Raw genomic sequence first — 27,335 nt, 5'->3', positions numbered from 1 at the left:
GTTGGTAAATCCACAGTAACTGAATTTAAACATGCCTGGGATAAACATATATCCATCCTAAGATAAAGTACAGGAAATAGTATAAGGGCAGACTAGATGGACCATGAGGTCTTTTTCTGCCGTCAATCTTCTATGTTTCTATGTTTCTAGGAACAAGCAAATCCTCGACTTTATGAGCCCAAAATTTCTGTCGCTCAGCAAAGCCACCGTTAAAAGAGTTTTGCCCTGTTTTAGGAACTTTCTTGTCACCGTTGTTAAGTGGATCACTGCAGCGGTTAAAGTTAGCAGCACGGTTGTTCAGGAAATCGGGCTGCCACACGGACTTTTGCTTGTTGGGAGACCGCAAAAGTTGATCACATGACCCCGGGATGCTGCAGCCACCATACATATGAATCAATTGTCAAGCATCTGGATTTTAGATTACGCAACCACAGAGAGGCTGAAATGGTTGTGAGAAAAATGGTCCCATGTTCATTAAAAGAATTGTCGTAAGTAGAGGATTACCATATTTTTCATAGTATACGATGCAGCGCAGCATAAGATGCCCCTTAGTTTTGGGGCAGGAAAATGGGGGGCAAAATCTACCTATCAGATATTTATCTGGCTAGTGTCTTTAGTCTAGTCCAGTGTTTCCCAACCTTGGCAACTTGAAGATATCTGGACTTCAACTCCCAGAATTCCCCAGCCAGCAAATGCTGGCTGGGGAATTCTGGGAGTTGAAGTCCAGATATCTTCAAGTTGCCAAGGTTGGGAAACACTGGTCTCGTCAGCTTCAGCACATTATTTTATCCCCTGGTTAGGGCTGAAAAAAAAATCTTCGAAGGGAGTAGCAATGAAAACAAGCCTGCAAAGACTTAGGGCTGAAAAAAATAATATTTTGCAGGAGTAGCAATGAAAAAATCCTGCAAGCCGGAAAGACGGGACTTTGAAAAAGCTTTATTCGTGGTATAAGATACACCTCAGCCTCTTTTAGGAAAACAGTGTGTTTTATACTGCAAAAATTACAGTACCTGCATTTGTAAACAAACGGTAGCATTTTATTTTTACATTCGTATACTGTCCAGCTGTACTTACGACCTGGAAATTTGCTATTATATTATAGTGGAAACTAAGCAACCTTTTAAAGTTTTCCTATTGTTATCAGCAATCTCCGATAAACTGCAGTCATAGCCAAAATAAATAAGTCGCCTTGCTTCCTGAAGCAGCGGGTATTTTCCCGGGGATAAAGATCGCTTTCCAATGTTTTGCATATAACAGTCTTGAGACTATTAAAACACGCCTCAAACTGTATGAGGATATACTAAGGAAAGCCTTAAAAAAAAAAAAAAACTTAGCACAAGTTTGGAAATTGAACATTTCACTGATTTGGCTGCTTAATGTGTACAACAAAAAGCACCATTTAAGATCATCTTGGGTGGAGAGCTTGCATAGAATCCAAACTTTGCCTTATACCGTATTTCCATATTTTTCGGTCTGTAAGACACAGCGATGTATAAGACGCACCAAGATTTCAAAGAGATAAGTACAAAAAAAAACATTTTTGTCCTCCCCCGACCAGTGTTCTCTCTCAATTTTTTTGGGGTGGGTGGGCGGAAAAGTATAGTGTCTGAGCGGCAGTCCCTTCGGGACTGGGCGGCACAGAAATATTAAATAAATAAATAAACAAACAAACAAACAAACAAACAAATAAAAAACCCACCCTGTTTTGCCTCAGAGAATTTCAAAATAAAATACTGTACTGTGTGTCTATAACAGTGAGCTCATAATAGGGCAACTCTATCAATATCAAAATGCCACTTAAATAGTTGAGCTAGTTTCAAACTAGATTTTGATTTTCTTTCTCTCTTCCTTACTCCCATTCTTTTTCTTTCTCTTTTCCTCCCTCTCTTTTTTCTATCTGTTTCTCTCTCTTCCTCTCTCTCTCCTTCCCTCTCACTCTTTCCCTCTCGGCTTCTGGGCAGGTTTGGAAAACTCTGAGTTGATGGTGATTTTTAAGTGAGCGATTGCTCACTGCTCAGCTTAGAGGGAACTATGCCCCCGACCCCCTAGGACCATTCTGTAAGCCTCCCAAACCATCTGCGCACCCCACGTTTGGCAAAAGGCCATTTTTCACCTGTTTTTGCAAAAAATGGGGCACGCAGAGGCTTTGGAAGGCCTGTAGAGTGCTCCTGGGGTAAGTAAAAAATGCCAACATTTTTGCAAAAATGCCCATTTTTTCATCTTCCCGCTCCACAAAAACAGGGGTGCTTTTATTTATTTTTATTTATCGGATTTGTATGCCGCCCCTCTCCGTAGACTCGGGGTGGCTAACAACAATGATAAAAACAGCATGTGACAATCCAATAATAAAACAGCTAAAAACCCTTATTTATAAAACCCAAACATAAACACAAACATACCATGCATAACTTGTAATGGTCTAGGGGGAAGGAATATCTCAACTTCCCCCCTGCCTGGTGGTATAAATGAGTCTTGAGTAGTTTACGAAAGACAGGGAGGGTGGGGGCAATTCTAATCTCCGGGGGGAGTTGGTTCCAGAGGGCTGGGGCCGCCACAGAGAAGACTCTTCCTCTGGGGCCCGCCAAACGACATTGTTTAGTCGACGGGACCCGGAGAAAGCCAACTCTGTGGGACCTTATCGGTCGCTGGGATTTGTGCGGTAGCAGGCGGTTCCGGAGGTAATCTGGTCCAATGCCATGTAGGGCTTTTGCCTTTCTCCAGCCCCCGGGAGCAGTCTGCAGACTTCCCAAACCCTCTTCGGCCCCATTTTTGTGAAAATCTGGCCCATTTTTTTGCAAAATGTGACCCAGGGGTGGAACTTCAGGAGGCCAAACATAGCTGGGTGTATAAATTATACCGACATTTCCACACTCTTTTAGGGGAGGAAAGGTGCATCTTATACTCTTAAAAATACGGTAACTTACAGGTATCCCTCGACTTACAATCACAGTTGAGCCCAACACTTCCATTCCTAAGTGAGATGGTTTTTAAGTACGTTTTGCCCCATTTTACAACCTTTCTTGCCGCAGTTGTTAAGTGAGCAACGTGTAAAGCGTGAATGATGTTCCTAAAGTCACATTTTTTCCCAGGGCTGCTGTAAACTTTGAACAGTCACTGAATAAACTGTTGTAAGTCAAGAATTAACTTTGTATGAACCCAAAAATTATTTCCACACTGCTTGGGGCATTTTTACTGCCATTCTAAAAGGAAAATATCCTTATTTATTTGACTTCCAATCCCGTAGAACTCAGGAACTAGCCAAGTATAAGTAGTAAATGTCATTGGGAGAGGACAAAGATTTGATGTTTTTCTAAATATAAGATACCTCTTTTTTTCCTGGAGATTCTCAGTCATCCAGGTTAGGGGTCTCCAACCTTGGCAACTTTAAGACTTGTGGACTTCAACTCCCAGAATTCCTCAGCCACTGAGGAATTCTGGGAGTTGAAGCCCACAAATCTTAAAGTTGCCAAGGTTGGAGACCTCTGATCCACGCCATGGTTGTCCCAATGTTGCTTTTCAAAAAGGCCACTGGACTTTTGTTTTCCTTTGAAAAGGTTTCGCTTCCAATGTAAATAGATTCCTGGCCGAGAAGTGAAACGTCTTTAAGGAAAAACAAAGAAACGCCCCTCATAAAAAAGCATTTGGGATCCCCCCATGTCCTTTCCATTATTTATAATTACACTGACCTCTTCCTCCTCCTCCTCCAATATGTTATTGCATTGAATAACCTTTTCTTTAAAGGTGGCTTTGCTGTATTAAAATACACGGTTTCAGACTTAATGGGAAATTATTTATTATTATTATTATTATTTATTAGATTTGTATGCCGCCCCTCTCCGTAGACTCGGGGCGGCTCAAAAAAGTGATAAGAACAATACATAATAATCTAATAGTAATTAGAATCTAAAATACCAATTATGCATATAAAAAATCTAAAAGAGAAACCCCAGTAAATAAAAGCATACATTCAGTCATATTGTGCACAGAAACTACATAGGCAAGGGGAAAGTGTCTCAATTCCCCCAAGTTTGACGACAGATGGGTTTTGAGGAGTTTACGAAAGGCAAGGAGGGTGGGGGGAGTCCTAATCTCCGGGGGGAGCTAATTCCAGAGGGTTGGGGCCGCCACAGAGAAGGCTCTTCCCCTGGGTCCCGCCAGACGGCATTGTTTAGTCGACAGGACCCGGAGAAGACCAACTCTGTGGGACCTAACCAGTCGCGGGGATTCGTACGGCAGAAGGCGGTCTCGTAGGTACCCTGGTCCGCTGCCATGAAGGGCTTTGTAGGTCATAACCAACACTTTGAATTGTGACCGGAAACTGATCGGCAACCAATGCAGACTGCGGAGTGTTGGAGTAACATGGGCATATTTGGGAAAGCCCATGATTGCTCTCGCAGCTGCATTCTGCACGATCTGAAGTTTCCGAACACTTTTCAAGGGTAGCCCCATGTAAAGAGCGTTGTAGTAGTCGAGCCTTGAGGTGATGAGGGCATGAGTGACTGTGAGCAGTGACTCCCGGTCCAAATAGGACCGCAACTGGTGCACCAGGCGAACCTGGGCAAACGCCCCCCTCGCCACAGCTGAAAGATGTTTCTCTAATGTGAGCTGTGGATCGAGGAGGACGCCCAAGTTGCGGACCCTCTCTGAGGGGGTCAATGATTCTCCCCCCAGGGTAATGGATGGACGGATGGAATTGTCCTTGGGAGGCAAAACCCACAGCCACTCTATCTTATCCGGGTTGAGTTTGAGTCTGTTGACACCCATCCAGGCCTCAACAGCCTCCAGGCACCGGCACATGCTTGGAAAAAAGGGTACATAGGCAGAGCAGTCCCAAGTTCTGTGGTAAAAAAATTGATCCGTGACAGAGTTTGAAGCCTTCGTCTTATTTATTTATTTAGAATAGTGATGCCGAACCTATGGCACGGGTGCCACAGGTGGCACACGGAGCCATATCTGTTGGCACGCGAGCCGTTGCCCCTAGCTCAGCTCCAGTGTCCATGTGTGTGCCGGCCAGCTGATTTTTGGCTCACAGAGGCTCTGGAAGGGTGTTTTTGGCTTCCAGAGAGCCTCCAGGAGAAGCTTTTGGAGCCTGGGGAGGGCGAAACACAAGCTTACTGGGCCCACCAGAAGTTGGGAAACAGTCTGTTTCCGGCCTCCTGAGGTGGGGGAAGCTGTTTTCTTCCTCCCTAGGGTGTGGGCACTTGTGCAAGTGCGACAGCACATCTCACACTCTTTCGGCACCTGAGGAAAAAAAGGTTCGCCATCACTGATTTAGAAGCACCAGAGTTCTCGTGACACGGTTGAATTAAACAAGCCGTTCATTTTTGCCGCTAGACGCGGGGTGCTGTGGGGTTTTTGGCATGCTTTAAAAAAGTTTTTACCTCATACTTCTCGCGCAGAGGCTTAAGTTGAGTGTTGCGTCATCTTGACAAAGGTTTCTTGTGAGTTGTGACTCCTGCAGCGCAAAGGTGGCAACCAATAACCTTGGGGGCTTTGGAGATTGACCCGTTAAAGTGCTTTTGCGGAAAGATTCCTGATGGATCACCTCAAGCAGCCCAGCGGCACCATACAACCATGGTGTCACTTTCTCCACACTATATTTCCGTGCGGATGTCTTATGCTCCATTTTACGACCATTCTTTAAGTGAACCGCTCCCTTGGTGAAGGGAATCTGACTTCCCCGTCGACTTTTCTTGTCAGAAAGTCACAAAAGAGGATCATGTGATCTTGGGGCACTGCAGCTGTCACAAATATACGTCAGTTGCCAAGCATCTGGATTTTGATCATGTAACCCAGAGGTCCCCAACTGCCGGTCCGCGGACCGGGACTGGGCCGTTGGGGTTTTCCAGCCGGTCCGCGGCGCCGCTGCCCTCCCGGCAGAGGACATTATGCAGGACAGGGTGGGGCGTCGGGCAGGGCGGGGAGAATCAGGAGGCTCCTTTGGCGGCTGGGGCTGCCTGGCTTTGTGATTTTGGCTGGGGGGGAGTTAGGAAGGTCCTACTTCTCCCCCCCAGCCAAAAACTCAAAGCCTATCTGCTGGATACGGGCGATGAGCGGGACGAGCGGCGCCGAAGCCGGTGGCTGTGGCAACTGCTGCAAGAGGCTTCCGCGCCGCTCTGTCCCACTCATCGCCCGTATCCAGCAGATAGGCTTTGAGTTTTTGGCTGGGGGGGGACTTAGGAAGGTCCTACTTCTCCCCCCCCCAGCCAAAAACTCAAAGCCTATCTGCTGGATACGGGCGATGAGCGGGACGAGCGGCGCCGAAGCCGGTGGCTGTGGCAGCTGCTGCAAGAGGCTTCCGCGCCGCTCTGTCCCACTCATCGCCCGTATCCAGCAGATAGGCTTTGAATTTTTGGCTGGGGGGGGAGAAGTAGGACCTTCCTAACTCCCCCCCCAGCCAAAATCACAAAGCCAGGCAGCCCCCAGCCGCCAAAGGAGCCTCCTGATTCTCCCCGCCCTGTGGAGAAGTGTGGAGGGCTGCGTCACTAAGCTCCACCCCTCCATAACCCCACCCCCATTTGACCAAAGCCCCCCCCCCCCACCGGGCCGTGGAAAACTGGTCTAGCTTAAAGCCGGTCCCTGGTGCAAAAAAGGTTGGGGACCTCTGATGTAACCCATAGAGAGCAGTGTTTCCCAACCTTGGCCACTTGAAGATATTTGGACTTCAACTCCCAGAATTCCCCAGCCAGCGAATGCTCCCTGGGGAATTCTGGTAGTTGAAGTCCAAATATCTTCAAGTGGCCAAGGTTGGGAAACACTGCCATAGAGAATATAGCAGTGTTCAGAACTGTGAAAAATGGGCACGGGTCCCTTTTTTTGGGTACCGTTGTCACTTTGAATGGTCACTAAATGATCATTAGATCAAGGGCTACCTATATTCTAGAAACCCTGGCTAAGTATACATGAATTCCAACATAAAGAATGCAGAGAGGAGCAACAAAGATCATTAGGAGATTGGAGGCTAAAATATCCGAAGAACAGTTGCAGGTACTGGGTTTGCCTAGTTTAATGAAAAGAAGGACCAGGGGTGACATGATAGCAGTCTTCCAATATCTCAGGGGTTGCCACAAAGAAGAGGGAGTGAAGCTATTCTCCAAACACCTGAGGGTAGAACAAGAAGCAATGGGTGGAAACTAAACAAGGAGAGAAGCAACTTAGAACTAAGGAGACATTTATTGACAGAACAATTAATCAGTGGAACAGCTTGCCTCCAGAAGTTGTCAATGCTCCAACACTAGAGGTTTTTAAGAAGATGTTGGATAACCATTTGAAGTAGTGTAGGGTCTCCGTCGCAAGCAGGAGGTTGGACTAGAAGACCTCCAAGGTCCCTTCCAACTCTGTTGTTATTATTATATCAGGAGAAGGCCCCAGGTTGGCCAAAGTCTCAATGCAGAGTTCCTCAAACCTGTCAACTTTAAGACTTGTGGACTTCAACTCCCAGAATTGGAGTTTTGAAGTCCACAAGTCTTAAAGTGGCCAAGTTTGAAGAACTCTGCTGTAATGTATCTACTGCTCATCTCCCACCCAGCCTCTCCACGTGAACTTTCATCTGGACATCTAGTTTCTAGGGCAGAGGTCTTCAAACTTGGCCACTTTAAGACTTGTGGACTTCAATTCTCAGAATTCTATGCCGGCTGGAGAATTCTGAGAATTGAAGTCCACAAGACTTAAAAAGTTGCCAAGTTTAGAGACTTCTGTCTTAATGGAAACAACAGCAGTTGGTGGTGTTGGCAGAAGAGACGTGGCGGTGAGTTGAAATGCAGAGGTGGAGCAGAGCTTTGAAGAAGAGGATGTTCCCAGGGAAAGGGGAAGCAGAGACTCAAGATCATGTGAAATGTTGGTATGTCTTTTTATATAAGCCCTTAGATAAGACGACGCTTGGAGTATTGCATCCAATTTCAGTCACCAGATTATAAAATAGAGATACAGTGATACCTTGTCTTACAAACTTAATTGGTTCCGGGACAAGGTTCTTAAGGTGAAAAGTTTGTAAGATGAAACAATGTTTCCCATAGGAATCAATGGAAAAGCAATTAATGCGTGCAAGCCCCAAATTCACCCCTTTTGCCAGCCGAACCGCCCGTTTTTTGCGCTTCTGGGATTCCCCTGAGGCTCCCCTCCATGGGAAACCCCATCTCTGGACTTATGTGTTTTTGTGATGCTGCGATTTCACTGAGGCTCCCCTCCATGGGAAACCCCACCTCCGGACTTCCGTTGCCAGCGAAGCGCCCGTTTTTTCGCTGATGGGATTCCCCTGCTGGGATTCCCCTGCAGCATCACAAAAACACGGAAGTCCAGGGGTGGGGTTTCCCATGGAGGGGAGCCTCGGGGAAATCCCAGCAGTGCAAAAACGGGTGCTTCGCTGGCAACGGAAGTCTGGAGGCGGGGCATCCCAGCGGTGGCGGTGGATTTGTAAGATGAAAATAGTTTGTAAGAAGAGGCAAAAAAATCTTAAACCCCGGGTTTCTATCTCGAAAAGTTTGTATGACGAGGCGTTTGTAAGACAAGGTATCACTGTAGATCGGTAATGATGGCAGCGTGAGGCTTTGGCCACCCCACTGGACGCCGCCATTTGGGTCCTTTTGCCCTCTACGCATGCACAGAATGCTAAATGGCAGCGTCTGGACAGGTGGCCAAAGCCTAGCGCTGCCGTCGCTACCAGCTCTCCGACCACCGGCAAGCATGCCCAAACCGGCAACTAGGAGCATTTTACCCCTGGGCTGCCACAAAGAAGAGGGAGTCAAGTTATTATCCAAAGCACCTGAATTGCAAGACAAGAAGCAATGGATGGAAACCATCTAGTCTAGTGGTCCTCAGCCTGGGGATCGGGATCCGTTTGGGGGGTCGAACGACCATTTCACAGGGGTCGCCTAAGACCCTGGGAAAAGACAAATTTCCCCTGGTGTTAGGGACTAAATCTTCCATTCTGGCGCCTTGGAACATATTTTTACAATCCGACCAATCGGGTGTTTACAGCGGGGGGGTCTCCCTCTGACCTTCCTGCCAATCAGCTTAAAGCTCTGTTGGGAGAATTGGCGTTAGACCTGTGATTGGGGCGGGGGTCACCATTTCATGGTAAGGAACTGTATTAAGGGGTTTGCAATATTTGAAAGGTTGAGAATCCCTGACTCGGATGGCCTGCTTGAAGAGGATCGCCTGCTTAGTAAGGGGGGGGGGGGGTTGGACTAGAAGACCTCCAGGGTCCCCTTCTTTTGTTATTCGATGCATGCAGCCCACCAGCCCTACTATCCATTCGGGTCTCTCTATTGGGAGGGAGGGGGATTCAAAACTCCCAGAACTTCTTTCCAACGGGATTGATACCAGAACGAGCAACGCCATCTCGCCTGCCTGCTTTCCTTGATTTATCTCCCCCCCCTCCCCAAATTTCACTTATTTGGTGCAAGCCATGTGTCCTATTGACCTGCTCTTCTCCCCACCCCACCCCCCAACTCCCCCCACCCCATTCCAGCTTCTTTTTCCCATGGCTGCAGTTGCTTTCTTGCTGAGTGTTGGGGTCTTCTTCCCAGGTGCCTGGTAACATGTCGGGCTGTAGGTAACTCCTGTCTCTCTTCTTTTTCTCTTCTTTCCCTTTTCTCCTGGCGTGTGTGTGTGTGTCGGTGTGTTGTGTGCGCGTGTTGTGTGTTTGTGTGTATGTGTGTTGCTAACAGGGCGGATTCAGGTCTCTCCAGGTAATCCCTTTTCTATAATCCTACTCTGGTTGGGAGTGTGAGTGGAAGTACCTTAACACCCCCTTGTGCGATAATGGTAGTTTGCCGTGGTGTTAAAACAGCTGTAATTTAGACCAGGGGTCTCCAACCTTGGCAACTTTAAGACTTGTAGACTTCAACTCCCAGAATTCCTCAGCCACTGAGGAATTCTGGGAGTTGAAGTCCACAAATCTTGAAGTTGCCATGGTTGGAGACCTCCTGACTTAGACTGTAGGATTCATGTGATCTTAGAAGATGATGATGTTTGTTTGTTTTTTAAATCCCAATTTGCACAAATTTATGGAGGAGTGGGATGGGTCGCTGAATTCCTGTGATCCATAATGGTCTTCCTTACCCTTCCGTGATCGTTGTTCCTACGTCTGACTCCTTCCTCCGTAATTCATCCTCCCCCTCTTTTACCACCATCCCCAAATGCATTTGGTCTTTCACTCTTCTTAATTTTCCCCCCTCTTTCCTCTTCTCCTCCCCACCCTAAGTGTTGCATTACAGCGTTTTTTGTCCCCCTAACTCCCCAAATTGTAGAGATGATCATTTGCAGAATTAACCCCCCACGGTAACCAGGAATTCTCGAAACTTATTTATTTGATCACATTGTGATGACCGCCCACCACATCCTCACAAGAGGCAACTTTAGAACGATGTACAGTGGTACCTCTACTTATGAATTTAATTCGTTCCGTGAAGTAGAAAATTTCATACGAAGAAGCAATTTTTCCCATAGGAATCAATGTAAAAGCAAATAATGCGTGCAATTGGGGAAAATACAGGGAGGGCGGAGGCCCTGTTTCCTCCCCAGGAGATTCCTAGAGAGGCCCCACGGAGGCTTCTACCTGCCTTTTCCGGCCCTATTTCCTCCCAGGAGATTGCTAGAGAGGCCCCACGGAGGCTTCTCCCTGCCTTTTCCCGCCCTGTTTCCTCCCAGGAGATTGCTAGAGAGGCCCCACGGAGGCTTCTCCCTGCCTTTTCCCGCCCTGTTTCCTCCCAGGAGATTGCTAGAGAGGCCCCATGGAGGCTTCTCCCTACCTTTTCCGACCCTGTTTCTTCCCAGGAGATTCCTAGAGAGGCCCCACAGAGGTTTCTCCCCTCCTTTTCCGGCCCTATTTCCTCCCAGGAGATTTCTAGGTAGGCCCCACGGAGGCTTCTCTCTGCCTTTTCTGGTTACAGTTTCGGAGGCTCGGGTTTATAAGTGGAAAATGGTTTTTGAGAAGAGGCAAAAAAATCTTGGAACACCCGGTTCGTATCTAGAAAAGTTTGTAAGTAGAGGCGTTTGTAGGTAGAGGTACCACTGTACAATTAAAATACTAAGACGGAAAAAAAGAAAAAGTACAGAGCAGTTAAAATTTGAAAAGGGGCAAGGATGATAAAATGTAATGTTAAAAATTAATTCTAAAAAGCGAAGGATGCCTTTCGGGGCACCGGGTTAAAGAAAACGACATTATGTCCCAGGACATTTAATGTCAGCGTGGCCCTATGTCTCTTGAGCGTGAAACAATTGGTGGCATGTTAGTTTCCTAGATTAGCTGGCTGGAATGTGGCAAAAGTATCCAACGTTTCTAATATCTTATCGTTGTCAACTTCCATTAAATATAAATTTGCAATTTTCTGGTCCTTTGTTTGGTAATAGGTGGAAAGGGGCAGATACACTGCTCAAAAAAATAAAGGGAACACTCCAAGAACACATCCTGGATCTGAACGAATGAAATATTCTCTGTTCTGTACAAAGTTGAATGTGCACAACAGCAAGTGAAATTGATTGTCAATCGATGTTGCTTCCTAAGTGGACAGTTTGATTTCACAGAAGTTTGATTTACTTGGAGTTATATTGCGATGTTTAAATGCCTCCTTTATTTTTTGAGCAGTATAATTATCTTTATAGAATAGGAACATTTGCATGACAGGTAGTCCTCGAGTTATGACCACCACTAAGCCTCAACATTCCCGTTGCTAAGCAAGATGTTTGTTAAGTCAACTTTGCTCCATTTTCCCCACTTTTTCGGCTACTACAGTGAATCACGGCAGTTGTTAAGTCACTAACACGGCATTTAAAAGTGAATCTGGCTCCCCCATGGACATTGCTCGTTGGAGGGTCCCAAAAGGTGGATCCCTTGACACACAAACCACATACACACACACTGGGACACTGAACCATCATAAGTACGAGTGAGTTGCTAAGCACCCACATTTTGATCACGCGACCCCTGAGGAGGCTGCAACAGTTTGTAAGGGTGGGGAAACAGTCTTAAAAGTCGGTCTTTTTTTTCACAGGGGTCTCAAGACCATGGGAAAAGACAAATTTCTCAAGGTGTTAGGAAATAAAGCTTCTGACGCGTTGGAACATATTTTTATTATTTATTTATTTATTAGATTTTTATGCCGCCCTTCTCCTTAGACTCAGGGCGGCTTACAACATGTTAGCAATAGGACTTTTTAACAGAGCCAGCATATTGCCCGCACAATCCGGGTCCTCATTTGACCCACCTCGGAAGGATGGAAGGCTGAGTCAACCTTGAGCTGGTGATGAGATTTGAACCGCTGACCTACAGATCTACAGTCAGCTTCAGTGGGCTGCAATACAGCACTCTACCTGCTGCGCCACCCCGGCTCTTTTTCAATCTGACCAATCAGGCATTTACAGTGGGGCGTGTCCCTCTGACCTTTCTGCCAATCAGCTTAAAGCTTGCTGGAAGAACTGGCGCTAGACCTATGGTTGGGGGTAGTCCTCGACTTACATTTTAATGACTGTTACAACGGTACTGGGGGAAAAAACCCAAAAGTGACAGTTGTCTCGTTTTTCGCACTTAACGACCATCGCAGCCTCCCCAAGGTCCGCACAATTTTCATTCAGGAAGCTTGATGACTGAACTCGCATTGATGATGGCTGCGGTGGGACCCTCGGGCAAGCAAAGTCAGTGGAGGAACCACACCTGCTTAACAACCATGTGTCTAACTCAGTGTTTCCCAACCTTGGCAACTTGAAGATATCTGGACTTCAACTCCCAGAATTCCCCAGCCAGCGAATGCTGGCTGGGGAATTCTGGGAGTTGAAGTCCAGATATCTTCAAGTTGCCAAGGTTGGGAAACACTGGTTTAACTTACCCTATTTTTCAGAGTATAAGATGCACCAGAGTATAGGACGCACGCTAGTTTTGTGGGAGGAAAATAGGGAAAAGAATCTGCTTACTAGGTATTCATCTGGCTAGCGTCCTTAGCCAGCACATTATTTTATCCCTTGGTTAGGGCTTTAAAAAAAACTTTATTCGGAGAGAGTAACAATGAAAGCGCTTGCAAGCAAGTAAGAGCTGGGAACATCATTAGCACCTGGAAAGAAACATTCGGAGCAAGTAAAGAATGAAAAAAACCCCTGCAAAGTCTTAGGGTTTGGAAAACATTCTTTGGAGAGAGTAACAATGAAAGAGCTTGCAAGCTGGTAAGAGCTGGGAACATTGTTAGCACCTGGTTAGGGCTGGAAAGACATTTGGAGCAAGTTAGAGCAATGAAAAAAACCCCTGCAAAGACTTAGGGCTTGGAAAACATTCTTTGCAGAGAGTAACAATGAAAGAGCTTGCAAGCTGGTAAAATCTGGGAACATTGTTAGCACCTGTTTAGGGCTGGAAGGAAACATTCAGAGCAAGTAAAGAATTAAAAAACCCTACAAGGGCAAGGTTTGGAAAACATTTTTCACAGAGAGTAACAATGAAAGAGCTTGCAAGCTGGTAAGAGCTTGGGAACATTGTTAGCACCTAGTTAGGGCTGGAAAGAAACATTTGGAGCAAGTTAGAGCAATGAAAAATACCCCTGCAAAGACTTAGGGCTTGGAAAACATTCTTCCCAGAGAGAAACAATGAAAGAGTCTGCATGGTAAGAGCTGCTAGCATCTGATTAGGGCTGAGTAAAAAAGCTACATTCAGAGTATAAGACACAGCCAAATTACCAGCCTCTTTTAGGGAGGAAAAAAGTGTGTCTTATACTCCAAAAAATACGGTGATAACCATGGTGCTTCCCTTGACCGAGAATTTTTTTAAAAAAAAAACAGGACCAAGCTCGCTCTAACAAAATTCTTGCTTAACAACATAAGCGTCCGGCTCAATTCTGGTCATAAAGTTGAGGACGCCCTGCCTTTCGACCCCGGGGCCGTTCCCTGCCACACGCCATCTCAGGAGACCTACGGTGGGGCTAAGGCAGCTAGTGTAGGGGAAGCAGCTGGGATGACCTCGGGCCTGGCCGTACTAACTAAGCGCGTCCCTCTCTCCTTTCTCTCTTGAAGCATTTCTACCAGAGCAGGGCCCAGCCACCGACCAGTGCTTCCCGGGTGCAGAGTAACACGTCGGCTCGGCCTGGCCCACCCACTCATGTTTATCCAGCTGCTTCCCAGGTCATGATGATCCCTTCACAGATCTCCTATCCTGCTTCGCAAGGTGCCTACTACATCCCTGGACAGGTGAGGGCTTAGAGCCGGGGCTGCGGCCTTCTTCGTGGCGGAGCGTTCGGAGAGCTTGCGGTGGTTTCCCAAGCGATCTGCGTCTCCGGGAACCGGTGTGAAGCTCGCACTCCCCTCCGGGGTGGTTGGTGTAAAGAGGAGGAGGGGTAAGTTTGTGGTCTGCCCTCCTGCCTGTCAGCAGATAGCATCCCCGGTCATGGCCGCAGCTGCCTGTAACACTACGGTCTTTGGTCTGGGGATAGCTGTGTCTGGTTTAAAAAACAGCAACAATAACACAACGGTAAAAGTTTCACACTGTATGTCAATGCCTCCTGCCAATGGGGAAGGCAGGAATTTGTGCCTGGCATCAGGGACCACAGAAGGAAAGTATTTGGGACGAGGAAGTGGGTCATTCTTTGCCAAGTGGACCAGGTGTCCCCGCACGACCACCTTCAATTTCAATGAAACATTGCACATATATTCCTTATGAATATATTTGCCGTATGAATCCCAGCGGCCAGTTAGGTCCCGTAGAGTTGGCCTTCTCCAGGTCCCGTCAACCAGACAATGTTGCTTGGCGGGACCTAGAGGAAGAGCCTTCTCTGTGGGGGCCCCGGCCCTCTGGAATCAGCTCCCCCCAGAGATTCACACTGTCCCCACCCTCCTTGCCTTTTGCAAGACTCTCAAGACTCACTTATGTCGCCAGGCTTGGGGCAATTAGAACTAACCCCCCTGGCCAATAAATGTGATGTATGGCTACGATTGAATTTGTTTGATTGATTTTAATATATTGGGTTTTTAGCTTATCTACTTTTTTAATTAACTAGATTTGTTTTTTATTCACTGTTTTATATTGTATCCTGTGAGCCGCCCTGAAAGGGACAGCATACTAATCTAAATAATAATAATAATAATAATAATAATAATAATAATAATAATAATAATAATAATAATAATAAACAAAAAACAATAACAATAACAATTAATAATAATAATAACAATAACAACAACAACAACAATAATAATAATGGTATAAAACTGAGGTGTGCAAAATTTTAGGTCCATATTCCAAACATTCAAAGTGGAAGTGCAAAGTTCCATTGAAATTGAAGGCGGTCGAATGGGAAGATTCTGAAAATTGGTCCACTTGACAAAGAATGACCCAAGTAGCAGCAGACATTGGGTTGACCAGAATATGACTCGACTCCCGACTTAACTGAGCTGCTTGTACAACCCAGCTTGTGGACCGGTTATTTTATTTCCTGGGATTTAAACAGCTCTCGCCCTGAGTCCGTAGCCAAGGTCAGCTCCTCTGACCTTCCTTTTCTTACCTGTCCAGAGCCAGTTATGTATTTTGCACCATTTTTAGGAAATGAGCTTGGCTTGATTTCCGTAGCTTGTCCAGGACTAAGGAATGACCACTTAAGGAAGCCCTGTGTGAACACTTTTTGATTATTGCTCTTGAAGGTCAAGACACAAAACACAAACTTAAAGTAAACCACTCCAAACCCGACTGCAGGAAATACATAACCGAGTAGTTGATGCATGGAATTCACTACCAGACTCTGTAGTATCATCACCTAACCCTCACAACTTTACCCTTAGACTATCCACAGTTGACCTCTCCCGATTCCTAAGAGGTCAGTAAGGGGTGTGCATAAGTGCAGCAGAGTGCCTTCCGTCCCCTGTCCTAATGTTTCTCTTTTACTAGTATCATGTATATAAATATTATTGTATCTTTGTATAGAATAGAATAGAATAGAATAGAATTTTATTGGCCAATTGTGATTGGACACACAAGGAATTTGTCTTGGTGCATATGCTCTCAGCGTACATAAAATAAAATTTAGTATACCACCAATACGTACTTGCTAAAACAAATAAATAAAATAAAGGCATAATATGGGTGAGCTTTCTTCAAGGTTCTCTCTCTCTCTCTGGTTATTCAACTGGTTCAGTCCATTAGTAAATATGAGTGACATCTTGACCAGGGGTTTCCAGAATTGAAGTCCACAAATCTTAAAGTTGCCAAGGTTGGAGACCTCCAATCTAGACTCTCTTAAAACAAAGTTGTGATGTTTTTTAATCACACAGGCTCTGTAGATAGAAAGCATCATTTTTACAAAACGGAGACCACCTATGTATGAAAGGGAAAAACCCCACAGGTGATGCCTTCTGCAGTGTCACATGAAACGCATTGTGTGGTTTTGGGTTTGTTTTATATTGATAATACACATACTTCCAGTCCATGTGAAATTATAATGAAATCTTGCTACGTTCCCATCAGCTCCATCCTGAGCTCTCACCTGGCAAGGTCACCTGGTTTCTTCGCCTGCTATTTTTGACTCTCCCAAACACTTAATTCAGGCCACATTATCTATATCGTATGGGGCTACCTTTGAAAAATGTTCGGAAACTTCAGATCACAGTCTGCACTGGTTGCCGATCAGTTTCCGATCACAATTCAAAGTGTATGGCACCGGACCAGATTATCTCAGGGACCGCCTTCTGCTGCACGAATCCCAGCGACCAGTTAGGTCCCACAGAGTGGATCTTCTCCGGGTCCCGTCAACTAAACAATGCCGCTTGGTGGAACCCAGGGGAAGAGCCTTCTCTGTGGCGGCCCCGGCTCTCTGGAACCAACTCCCCCCAGAGATTAGAATTGCCCCCACCCTCCTTGCCTTTCGTAAGCTTCTTAAAACCCACCTCTGCCGTTAGGCATGGGGGAATTGAGATCCTCTTTCCCCCTAAGCCTTTACAATTCTATGCATGGTATGTCTGTATGTATGTATGTCTGGTTTTTATATTAATGGATTTTTAATGGTTTTTAGTATTAGATTACTATTGTACACTGTTTTATTGTTGCTGTTAGCTGCTCTGAGTCTCTGGAGAGGGGCGGCATACAAATCCAATCAATCAATCAATCAATCAATCAATAAATTAAAACAAATTAAAACAAATTAAAATAAATTAAAATAAATAAATAAATGCCTCACCTTAAGCATCCCAACAGGGGTATTTAGCACTGGGGTCACCAACCTTTCCGACCTCAGGAACCACTAAAATTCATAATTTTAAATCCCGCGGACCACTAATACGATCTGCCTAATGACTGGCTAGGTGGGTGTGGCCAGGTGATCATGTGACTGGGTGGGCGTGGCCAACTCAATGTCACTCACATCAAGGGGCACCTCGCCAGCTTCTACTCGCCTGCCCACCCGGGCTCCTTAGTGCCCAAATAGGAAGCAGTTGTTTTTAGCTCAGTAGCCACCATTTGAAAGAGAGTTGGCAAAACAGCTGGCTCAGTTGAAATTGGAACTGAACAAGAAGGAGGCTCATCAGAAGCACCTCACTGAGGACTAGGAGCATAGGCTTTCCAAGCAGAGGGAAGGCGTGCGGGAGTGGAAGCGGGTTGAGATGGTCCACCGGTTCCAGGACCCTCTGTCTCTTCGCCACCAGCAGCTCTTCCCTCCAGCCTTTGCCCAAAGCCCTGCACCGGGAGGCTGAAGCTGGAATTTCTGCCCCCCCTCTGACCCCCACAACAAAACCCTGAATGGGGAGGCTCTCTCCAGCAACACAAACGTTTATTGCAGGTATCTGTCCTGGGGGGCATACTTTGAGGGCCCCTGCGATTTAGTGCAATATTAAAAAAATGCAAATAATTTTCCTGTGGACCGCCAAAATTTTCTTCCAGACAACCTGTGGTCTATGGACCACCAGTTGGTGATCGCCATTATTATTATTATTTATTAGATTTGTATGCCGCCCCTCTCCGTAGACTCGAGGCGGCTTACAGCAATGATAAAAACAAAATATAATAATAAATCTAATAGTTAGAATCTAAAATAACAACAATACATTTTAAAAGTCTAAAAAACAAGGAACCCCAATATATACAAACGTACACACAGTCATATCATACACAAATAACTACATAGGCAGGGGGAGATGTTTCAGTTCCCCCACGCTTGACGGCAGAGGTGGGTTTTAAGGAGTTTACGAAAGGCAAGGAGGGTGGGGGCAGTTCTAATCTCTGGAGGGAGCTGATTCCAGAGGGTCGGAGCCGCCACAGAGAAGGCTCTTCCCCTGGGTCCCGCCAAATGACATTGTTTAGTTGACGGGACCCGGAGGAGACCAACTCTGTGGGACCTAACCGGCCGCTGGGATTCGTACGGCTGAAGGCGGTCTCGCAGATAGTCTAGCAGGTCAAATGTTATGCTGGTGGAGATGCGCAGGAGAACCTAATATTGCCTTATGAGATATTGTACAAGAGGCAGAGTCTTAGATTCGAGTCCTTCTCCTTTCAGGGAAAAGGGATTACAGAATGATGCTTCATTTGCATGCTCGCTACCTTTTGCCCCTATGGGCTCCACTGTCCCTGCAGAGTAGAATGCCTGGATATTCTCAGTCATCCAAGCCATGGTTGTCCCAACGGTGCTAGAGGCAGCTAGACTTTTTGGTTTTCTACAAAGATGTTTCGCTTCTCACCCAAGAAGCTTCTTTAGCACTGACTGGATGGTGCGGAATAAGAAGGATTTATTCTCCTTGCCAGACAGCTGGTCATTTGCAGGAGAACAAATCCATCAGTAGACTCAGAAGTCCATTTCCATTTAAAATGCAATGGGCCAGTCTTTTGAAGGCAGCAAAGTCCACATTTTGGACAGACAGGACTGTTGGTTTGATTGTTGGGTCAAAGAGTCCATCTATGTATATTGAACAGCCATCTCTCAATAGAGGGGGATGAATACAACATTGTCTGATCCAGAGGTAGGCCAAGTTGGCTCTTCTATGACTTGTGGACTTCAACTCCCAGAATTCCAGAGCCAATCGTGCTAGCTCAGGAATTCTGGGATTTGAAGTCCATATGTCATAGAAGAGCCAACTTTGCCTACCCCTGGTCTTATTTATTTATTTATTCATTCATTCATTCATTCATTTATTTATTGGATTTGTATGTCGCCCCTCTCCGCAGACTCGGGGCTGCTAACAACAATGATAAAAACAGCATGTAACAATCCAATAATAAAACAACTAAAAACCCTTATTATAAAGATTTAGATTTATTGGATTTATATGCCACCCCTCTCCGCAGACTCGGGGCGGCTCACAACAATAGCAAAAAACAGTACATAGTGACAAATCCAATGCCCACCAATCCAATTACAATTTTAAGTTAAGAAATTCATAAAACAATCCCAATATATATAAAAAACAAGCACACAACCAAACATACACACAAACATACCATGCATAGCTTATAATGGCCTAGGGGGAAGGAATATCTGAACTCCCCCATGCCTGGCGATATAAGTGAGTCTTGAGTAGTTTATGAAAGACAGAGAGGGTGGGGGCAGTTCTAATCTCCGGGGGGGAGTTGGTTCCAGAGGGCCGGGGCCGCCACAGAGAAGGCTGTTCCCCTGGGGCCCGCCAAATGACATTGTTTAGTCGACGGGACCCGGAGAAGGCCAACTCTGTAGCCCCATGTAGTCCTTTCAACAGTTCCAAGAAGGCTCCACACCTATTTGCACCACTCGGGTGATGCTGAGGACACAGATCAACCTCCAAGTGGCCTCAACCACTCTCAAAACAATGCAAATGACCAGCTGTTTGCAAGGCGCATAAATCCTTCCATTCCCCGCTATCCAGTCAGACTGGAAGTTGACTTGCTGGCTGAAGACTTCAGGGAGTTGACGTCCTCCAGGCTGAACCTTGCCAAGGTTGGAGACCCCCTGATTTTGTGGGCTCCTTTCTGTAGGCTGCTTCCCGGAGTTCAGTGGTGCTTGCTATGTTGTCTTCTAAAATGCACTCTTTAGAAGGTTCACCTGCTCCGTTTCTCCTCTTCTTCTAGGGTCGCAACACATACGTTGTTCCGACGCAGCAGTATCCTGTCCAACCTGGTGCCCCCAGCTTTTACCCAGGAGCCAGCTCTACAGAATTTGGTCCTTTTGGTAAGTGCACAAACACAGGATTGCAGATGATGCTTGGGTTTCACCCCCTGAGACGGCCCCTCCAGTGGGGGTTGAAGTTAAAAATAACAGAAACATAGAAGATTGACGGCAGAAAAAGACCCCATGGTCCATCTAGTCTGCCCTTATCCTGTATTTTATCTTAGGGTGAATATATGTTTATTCCAGGCATGTTTCAATTCAGTTACTGTGGATTTATCAACCCCGTCTGCTGGAAGTTTGTTCCAAGCCTCTACTACTCTTTCAGTAAAATAATATTTTCTAACATTGCTTCTGATCTTTCCCCCAACTAACTTCAGATTATGCCCCTTGTTCTTTCAATGGTGGCTGTAAGTCAGGGACAAGATGTACATTCTTTTTTTTTTTAATTAAAATTGAGATTTCCAAATTTTAAAAAAACACACAACATAAAAAGACAAAGAAAAGACAACATAAAAAAAACCCCCACGCATATAAAATATAAATATTGTACATAAAATATAATTCCACTAATACAGCTTTATATTATCGCAATTTTCCTTCTCAATTCTACATTCTCCGAATCATGGCTAGGGTTTTGTGATTAAACATTTTTTTATCTTCACTCCTTCCTTATATACACTATTGACTATTATTTAATAGCTATATACTATTATGTACATTACCTTATACCCATTAAGATTTAAGGTTACACCTGTCATTTTTTTCCTTCTTTATAGTATTAACACATTTCTCTTGGGTCACACCTTAATTTTACTTTTCCCCCTGAGCCACTCATGCCATCTATCCCAAATCTTATAGTATCCTGTGTCAGTATCCTAATTAACATCCAGGAAATAAATCCAAGTCCAAACCGTGGCCACCTTCCACGTTCCAATTTATTAACAGAGCCATGTTAGATACAAACTGTGATCAACCTGATACTAACTTTTCCTACAGTTTTCCACCCAGGTTAGTGTTCATTCCTCATCCCAACATCCACAAGTTCATCATGTGGACCATTTTGGTCCACGGTCCTCCCATGTACATCCAGCTGGTGCTGAACAAAGGATGAACATGAATCTCTGGAAATAATTGGTTGTGGCTAGTATCTTTCCCTCTAATGCAACCACCCCTCCCCAATTTCCATAGTACTATTCTACTTGTGGCAGGCCAAAGTCTCTAACTCAAAACATTGGTTTTGGCCTGACATCCTTCTTTCCTCCCATTCTCTTATTTGCATGATCCATTTACTCATTTCTGGACATTCTAGCACCTTTTGACAAGCTGTGCATATTTTTCTCAGCTCGATTAGGTCCCACAGAGTTGGCCTTCTCCGGGTCCCGTCGATGAAACAATGTCATCTGGCAGGACCCAGAGGAAGAGCCTTCTCTGTGGTGGCCCCGACCCTCTGGAATCAACTCCCCCCGGAGATCAGGACTGCCCCCACCCTCCTTGTCTTTTGCAAACTCCTTAAAACCCACCTCTGCCGTCAGGCATGGGGAAATTGATTCCCCTGGGCCGTTCTGTTTTATGCAAGATTTGTCAGGGATGTATGGCTGTTTTTATATTACGGGTTTAAAACTGTTTTTAATCATTTAATTTGTACTGTGTATTGTTGTTATGAGCTGCCCCGAGTCTCTGGAGAGGGATGGCATGTAAATCTAATTAATAATAATAATAATAATAATAATAATAATAATAATAATAATAATAATAAATAATAATAATAATAATAATAATAATAATAATAATAATAATCGCAAACCCAGGGGACAGCAGAATTGAAAAAGAAGCAGCTAGAGAAATTAGTGAAATACGAAGATCTAAAGATCGAGCTGCAACGACTCTGGCATAAGCCAGTGAAAGTGGTCCCAGTGGTACTTGGCACGCTGGGCGCAGTGCCAAAGGATCTCAGTGGACATTTGAAAACCATCGGAATTGACAAAATCTCCATCTGTCAATTGCAAAAGGCCACTTTACTGGGATCAGCAAACATGATTCGCCGCTACATCACGCAGTCCTAGGTGCTTGGGAAGCGCCCAACTGGTGATGAAATACGAAATCCAGCATAGTGATCTCGTTTGCTGTGTTGTATTGACAAGATGATGATGATGATGATGATAATAATAATTCTGGCCCTTTTTCCCCTTCAATAATGATGATGATGATGATAATAATAATAATTCTGGCCCTTCCCCCCCCTCCATCCCCCTTCCCAAATTTGGTTTGCAGGGAGAATCTTTCCTGGATGACATTTATCCAGAAAAGGTGGAAAAACTCTTGTCATCCTGTCCAGGGGCCTCCTCTTCTCTCCCCCCTTCCTCTTTCTTTCCGGTGGGGACTAAGTTTAATGTTTAACCCAACCAACCAGAACTTTAACCCTGGCTCGCTTGTCCGAGCTACGTCGAGGCTGAGAATCCAAAGGTGGGACTAGGAACAACTCCTGACCCAGTTGCCCCCTTTGAGTCTCATTTTAGGAGCTCTTTGAGGGTCAGTGAACACAACGCACAGGGACTGGTCTCTTGAGAATAATATTGGAAGCTCAGTGGCTCCAAGCCTGGTGGCAAAGGTGGGTTTTCAGAAGGCGGGGAGAGTGTACGCAGCACAAATTTCCGGAGGGAATGCGTTCCATAGGGCCGGGGCCGCCACAGAGAAGGCTCTTCCCCTAAGTCCCGCCAGTCGGCATTGTCTGGTTCAAGGGACCTGGAGAAGGCCGACTCTGTGGGACCTGACCGGTCGCTGGGATACATGAGGCAGAAGACTGTCCCACAGGTAGTTTTGTCCGGTGCCACGTAGGGCTTTATTATTGTTGTTATGGGGGTTGCCCTTTGAATCCACCCGGTGCTTCACTTGCCCCTGGAGCTGATAATTTCTCCAAGGCTCCTTGGGTCTTGACCTATTTGCAGTTTGGATTCTCCCCCCCCCCTCTGCCCCCCCCTTCACATGATGCTCACATGCTCCCTTGACGGCTCTTCCTATATTTAGCCTGGATCTGACAGACTCAGAAATGTGAGCCCAGGAGGCCCCTGACCCACCCACATTTCTGCAGGTCCCTGTTTATTTACTAACCCGACGTGTGTGTGTGTGTGTGTGTGTGTGTGTGTGTGTGTGTTGGTTAGGGTAGAGAGCGTCAGGTTGCACCCCTTACCAAAAGGCAGGTATGTTTGGCCCTTTGATGGTCAGCTGTATTGCCAGCAAAAGAGCTCTATTATTTTGTTTCTTACTTTTTGGCCTTGGAGTTAACAAGGGATTTTAGCAGTAGGTTTAATAAGTTTTATTAGATTTGTATGCCGCCCCTCTTTGAAGACTCGGGGCGGCTCACAACAACAGCAACACAAACTCTGTGGGACCTGACCAGTCGCTGGGACACATGAGGCAGAAGACTGTCCCATAGGTAGTCTGGTCCAGTGCCATGTAGGCCATTATTATTATTATTATTATTATTATTATTATTATTATTATTATTATTATTATTACCATCATCATTATCTTTATCATTATTAAATATTTTATTGGGAAAAATAGATAGACTTACAACTATACATTATATTACATTCAAGAAAACAAATAGAAAGTATACACAGATAGAACAAATACAGTGGTACTTTGTGATACGAACCCCTCGGCATACGAACAATCCGAGATACGAACCCGGGGTTCGGACATTTTTTGCCTCTTCTTCTGAACTTTTTCCGTCTTACGAACCCGCCGCCAAACACCGAACCCGGAAGTTCGGCAAAAGTTCGGGTTCCGGTGGCCGCTGAGAAGCCCCGCCGCCTGGCTTTCGCTTTTTGAAACAGCCGGGGGGCTTCTCGGCATCCTCCCGAACCTGAAAGCCAAACCCGAACTTCCGGGTTCGGCGTTCGGGAGGCTGCCGAAAAGCCCCGGCTGTTTCAAAAGATGACAGCCGGGCGGCGGGGCTTCTCGGCGGCCTCCCAACGCCGAACCCGGAAGTTTGGCAAAGTTCGGGTTTGGCGTTTGGGTTCGGGAAGCCGCCGGGAAGCCGCTTCTCGCCGGCCACCCAAACTCGACCTTTTGCCAAACCTCCGGTTTTGGCTTTGGGAGAACGCTGAGAAGCGCCCGGCTGTTTCAAAAGGTGACAGCCGGGCGGCGGCAGTTTTTTGTGTTTTTTTTTCTTTCACGCATTAATTCATTTTACATTGTTTCCTATGGGAAACAATGTTTCGTCTTACGAACCTTTCGCCTTACGAACCTCCTCCGGGAACCATGTAGGTTCGTAAGACGAGGTATTACTGTACGGGGAAAAACAAGGACAAAGAAAAGGAGAAAGAAACAAAAAAAATTACATTAAAAACAAGAGAGAGATAACCTTGTTCTCTCTTTACTTAATTATTTTTGCTTATGTCTTTCTATCTCTTTGCAGTACAGTGATCCCTCGATTTTTGCGATCTCGTTCTTCGCGAAACGCTATACTGTATCGCGATTTTTCCCACCTGATGACATCACTCTCTTCCTTCCTTTCTCATCTTTCTTTCTCTCTCTCTCTTTATCTTGCTTCTTCCTCTCTCACACTCTCTTCCTCCCTCTCCCATCTCTTTCTTTCCTTCTCTCTCTTTCTCTATCTCTCCCCCTCTTGCTGGCGGGCGGGCGAGCGGGGGCATCAGCGAGGAAGACCCAGGGAAGGTTCCTTCGGCCGCCCAGCAGCTGATCTGCTCGGCAGCGCAGCGAGGAGCTGAATCGGGGTTTCCCCTTTGCGTGGGCGGCGGGGAAACCCTGATCTTCATCTGCTCGCTGCTGCTGCGCTGCCGAGCAGATCAGCTGCTGGGCGGCCGCAGCAGCAGCGAGCAGACGAAGTTCGGGGTTTCCCCGCCGCCCACGCAAAGGGGAAACCCCGATTCGGCTCCTCGCTGCGCTGCCGAGCAGATCAGCTGCTGGGCGGCCGAAGGAACCTTCCCTGGGTCTTCCCCGCCGCCCACGCAAACTCCACCATCTGCGCATGCGCGACCATGGAAAAAAAAAGGGCGCGCATGCGCAGATGGTGTTTTTACTTCCGCAACCCTACATCGCGAAAAATCGATTATCGCGAGGGGTCTTGGAACGGAACCCTCGCGATAATCGAGGGATCACTGTACTCCATATCGTTGGCTTAATTACTTTCAAATTTATTCTGTTATACTGTTCTATTATTAATTGCTACTACTACATTATATTAATAGTAAAATAAAATAAAATATCAAAGCTAGTTACGATTTGTATAACCCGTTCTTAATCAAGTTAGTATAGCTCCTTTTCCATAACTGAACAAAGATTGAAGCCATTTTTGTTGTCTGAAATCTATCCCATCCAAACATATTTCATCTTAGTTTCTTTAATGTCACCTCGTTGTGTTGTATTGGAATTATTACCATGTAGGGCGTTATAGGTCATAACCAACACCTTGAATTGTGTTCGGGGACTAATCGGTAGCTCGCGGAGCTTCGTGCACACATTGGTTGCCGCATTAATCCCAGCGACCGGTTAGGTCCCACAGAGTTGGCCACCTCCAGGTCCCGTCGACGAAACAATGTTGTCTGGCGGGACCCAGAGGAAGGAAGAGCCTTCTCTGTGGCGGCCCCGACCCTCTGGAATCAACTCCCCCCGGAGATTAGGATTGCCCCCACCCTCCTTGCCTTTCGCAAACTCCTTAAAACCCACCTCTGTCGTCAGGCATGGGGGAATGGATTCCCCTGGGCCGTTTCCGTTTTATGTATGGTTTGTCTGAGAGGTATGACTTTTATATATTTAGGGTTTTAAATTGTTTTCAATCATTGGATTTGTATTGTTTTGGTGTTGTGAGCCGCTCCGAGTCTTCGGAGAGGGGCGGTTTACAAATCTAAGAAAGAAGGAAAGAAAGAAAGAAAGAAGGGAGGAAGGAAGGAAAGAAGGAAGGGAGGGAGGAGGAAAGAAAGAAAAAAGAAAGAAGGGAGGGAGGGAGGAAGGAAAGAAGGAAGGGACAGGCAGTGGTCAACAAAGCTCGTCCCCCACCATTTCAGCCGTGGTGTCCCCGAAGGCTGGCTGAGCTGCTGCAGCATCGGAGACGGCTGTCCTCAATGTGTGCTACCGCACTCCCTCCCCACCCATAAAGTTTATGAAGCCAGATGACTCAGCGATTTCCACGGATTGCTGCCTCCGTGCGCTCAAAACAGGCTGGGCCAGTCGGAGCAGCATCTTGGAGAAATCTCTCTCCCTCCCTCCTTAGTCTCTCATTTTCCAAGGACTGAGGAGTTGCAGTGGCTGAGCAGTTGTGGTATCACCGGGTGGCAGATCTCTGAATAACAAGGGAGATGCCCAGGAAGTTTCTTCTCCAGGGGTTTTAGGCAGTGTGTCTTCTTCTTTCTTTCTTTTTTTTTACCGATTGATTTATTGATTGGATTTGTGGGTTGCCCAACTCCTTTTGGACTCTGGAGGGGTGTAAAATCAATAAAAATAGTCTAAAACGGTAGGAAATCCCCATAATAATAATAATAATAATAATAATAATAATAATAATAATAATAATAATAATAATAATAATAATTTATTGGATTTATATCCCATCCCTCTCTGAGGACAAGGGACGGCTTTCAACATATGAAAAACAATACAATTCTCTCTCTCTCTATATATATATATATATGTGTGTGTGTGTGTGTGTGTGTGTGTGTGTGTGATGTTTTTTTGCTGAATTTGAAAATTAAGGGAGACTAGGATAGATCTATTTTGGCCTTATTTTGGCCTCATCAGCTAGCCATACCCACTGGGACTTGAACCTATATATGTATGTATGTATGTGTGTATTTGTGTATGTATGTATGTATGTATGTAGATTGTTCTGAGTTCGGGTTTTGCCTCGTGTAATATTTTGCATGTCTATGCGACGTTTCGGTGAAATCACATTCACCATCATCAGGCTGAAGTTGTAAGCTTCGTGCTGCTGTAAATATAGTTATATATATATTTTATTGGCTATGCTATAAATGTTATATATATTATATGTATATCACATGTTTTTGCTGAATTTTTTTAAAATTAAGGGAGACTAGGATAGCGCTATTTCGGCCTTGTTCTGGCCTCATCAGCTAGCCATACCCTTACTGAGATTTGATCCTGGGGCCTCTGCCTTGTAAGGCAGAGAATTAACCTCTAGGCCACCAGATCTGATCCCTTCAGCTTTTTACCAGGGAGGGGCTACATGCGTGTTGGAACTGGCACAGGGCAACACCTCGCATGCCCTCCGAAATGGCTCTGCGTGACACCTGTGGCACAGGTTCACCATCACGGCGC

The 27,335-nt window shown here is 45.8% G+C and overlaps 1 protein-coding gene across 1 annotated transcript in view; it reads left to right on the top strand.

The window, feature by feature from the left end:
- Nucleotides 1–27,335, top strand: part of EIF4G1 (eukaryotic translation initiation factor 4 gamma 1) — a 174,690-nt gene that overhangs the window by 52,554 nt on the left and 94,801 nt on the right. The window contains 2 exon segments of the mRNA XM_070753741.1: nt 13,993–14,166; nt 19,994–20,093. Of these exon segments, the coding sequence (XP_070609842.1) occupies nt 13,993–14,166; nt 19,994–20,093 (274 nt within the window).

The sequence above is a fragment of the Erythrolamprus reginae genome, chromosome 5 (assembly GCF_031021105.1).
Source record: "Erythrolamprus reginae isolate rEryReg1 chromosome 5, rEryReg1.hap1, whole genome shotgun sequence".
NCBI lineage: Eukaryota > Metazoa > Chordata > Lepidosauria > Squamata > Dipsadidae > Erythrolamprus > Erythrolamprus reginae.
The sequence above is the reverse complement of the archived record's forward strand: the minus strand, read 5'-3'. Positions and strand labels throughout refer to the sequence as shown.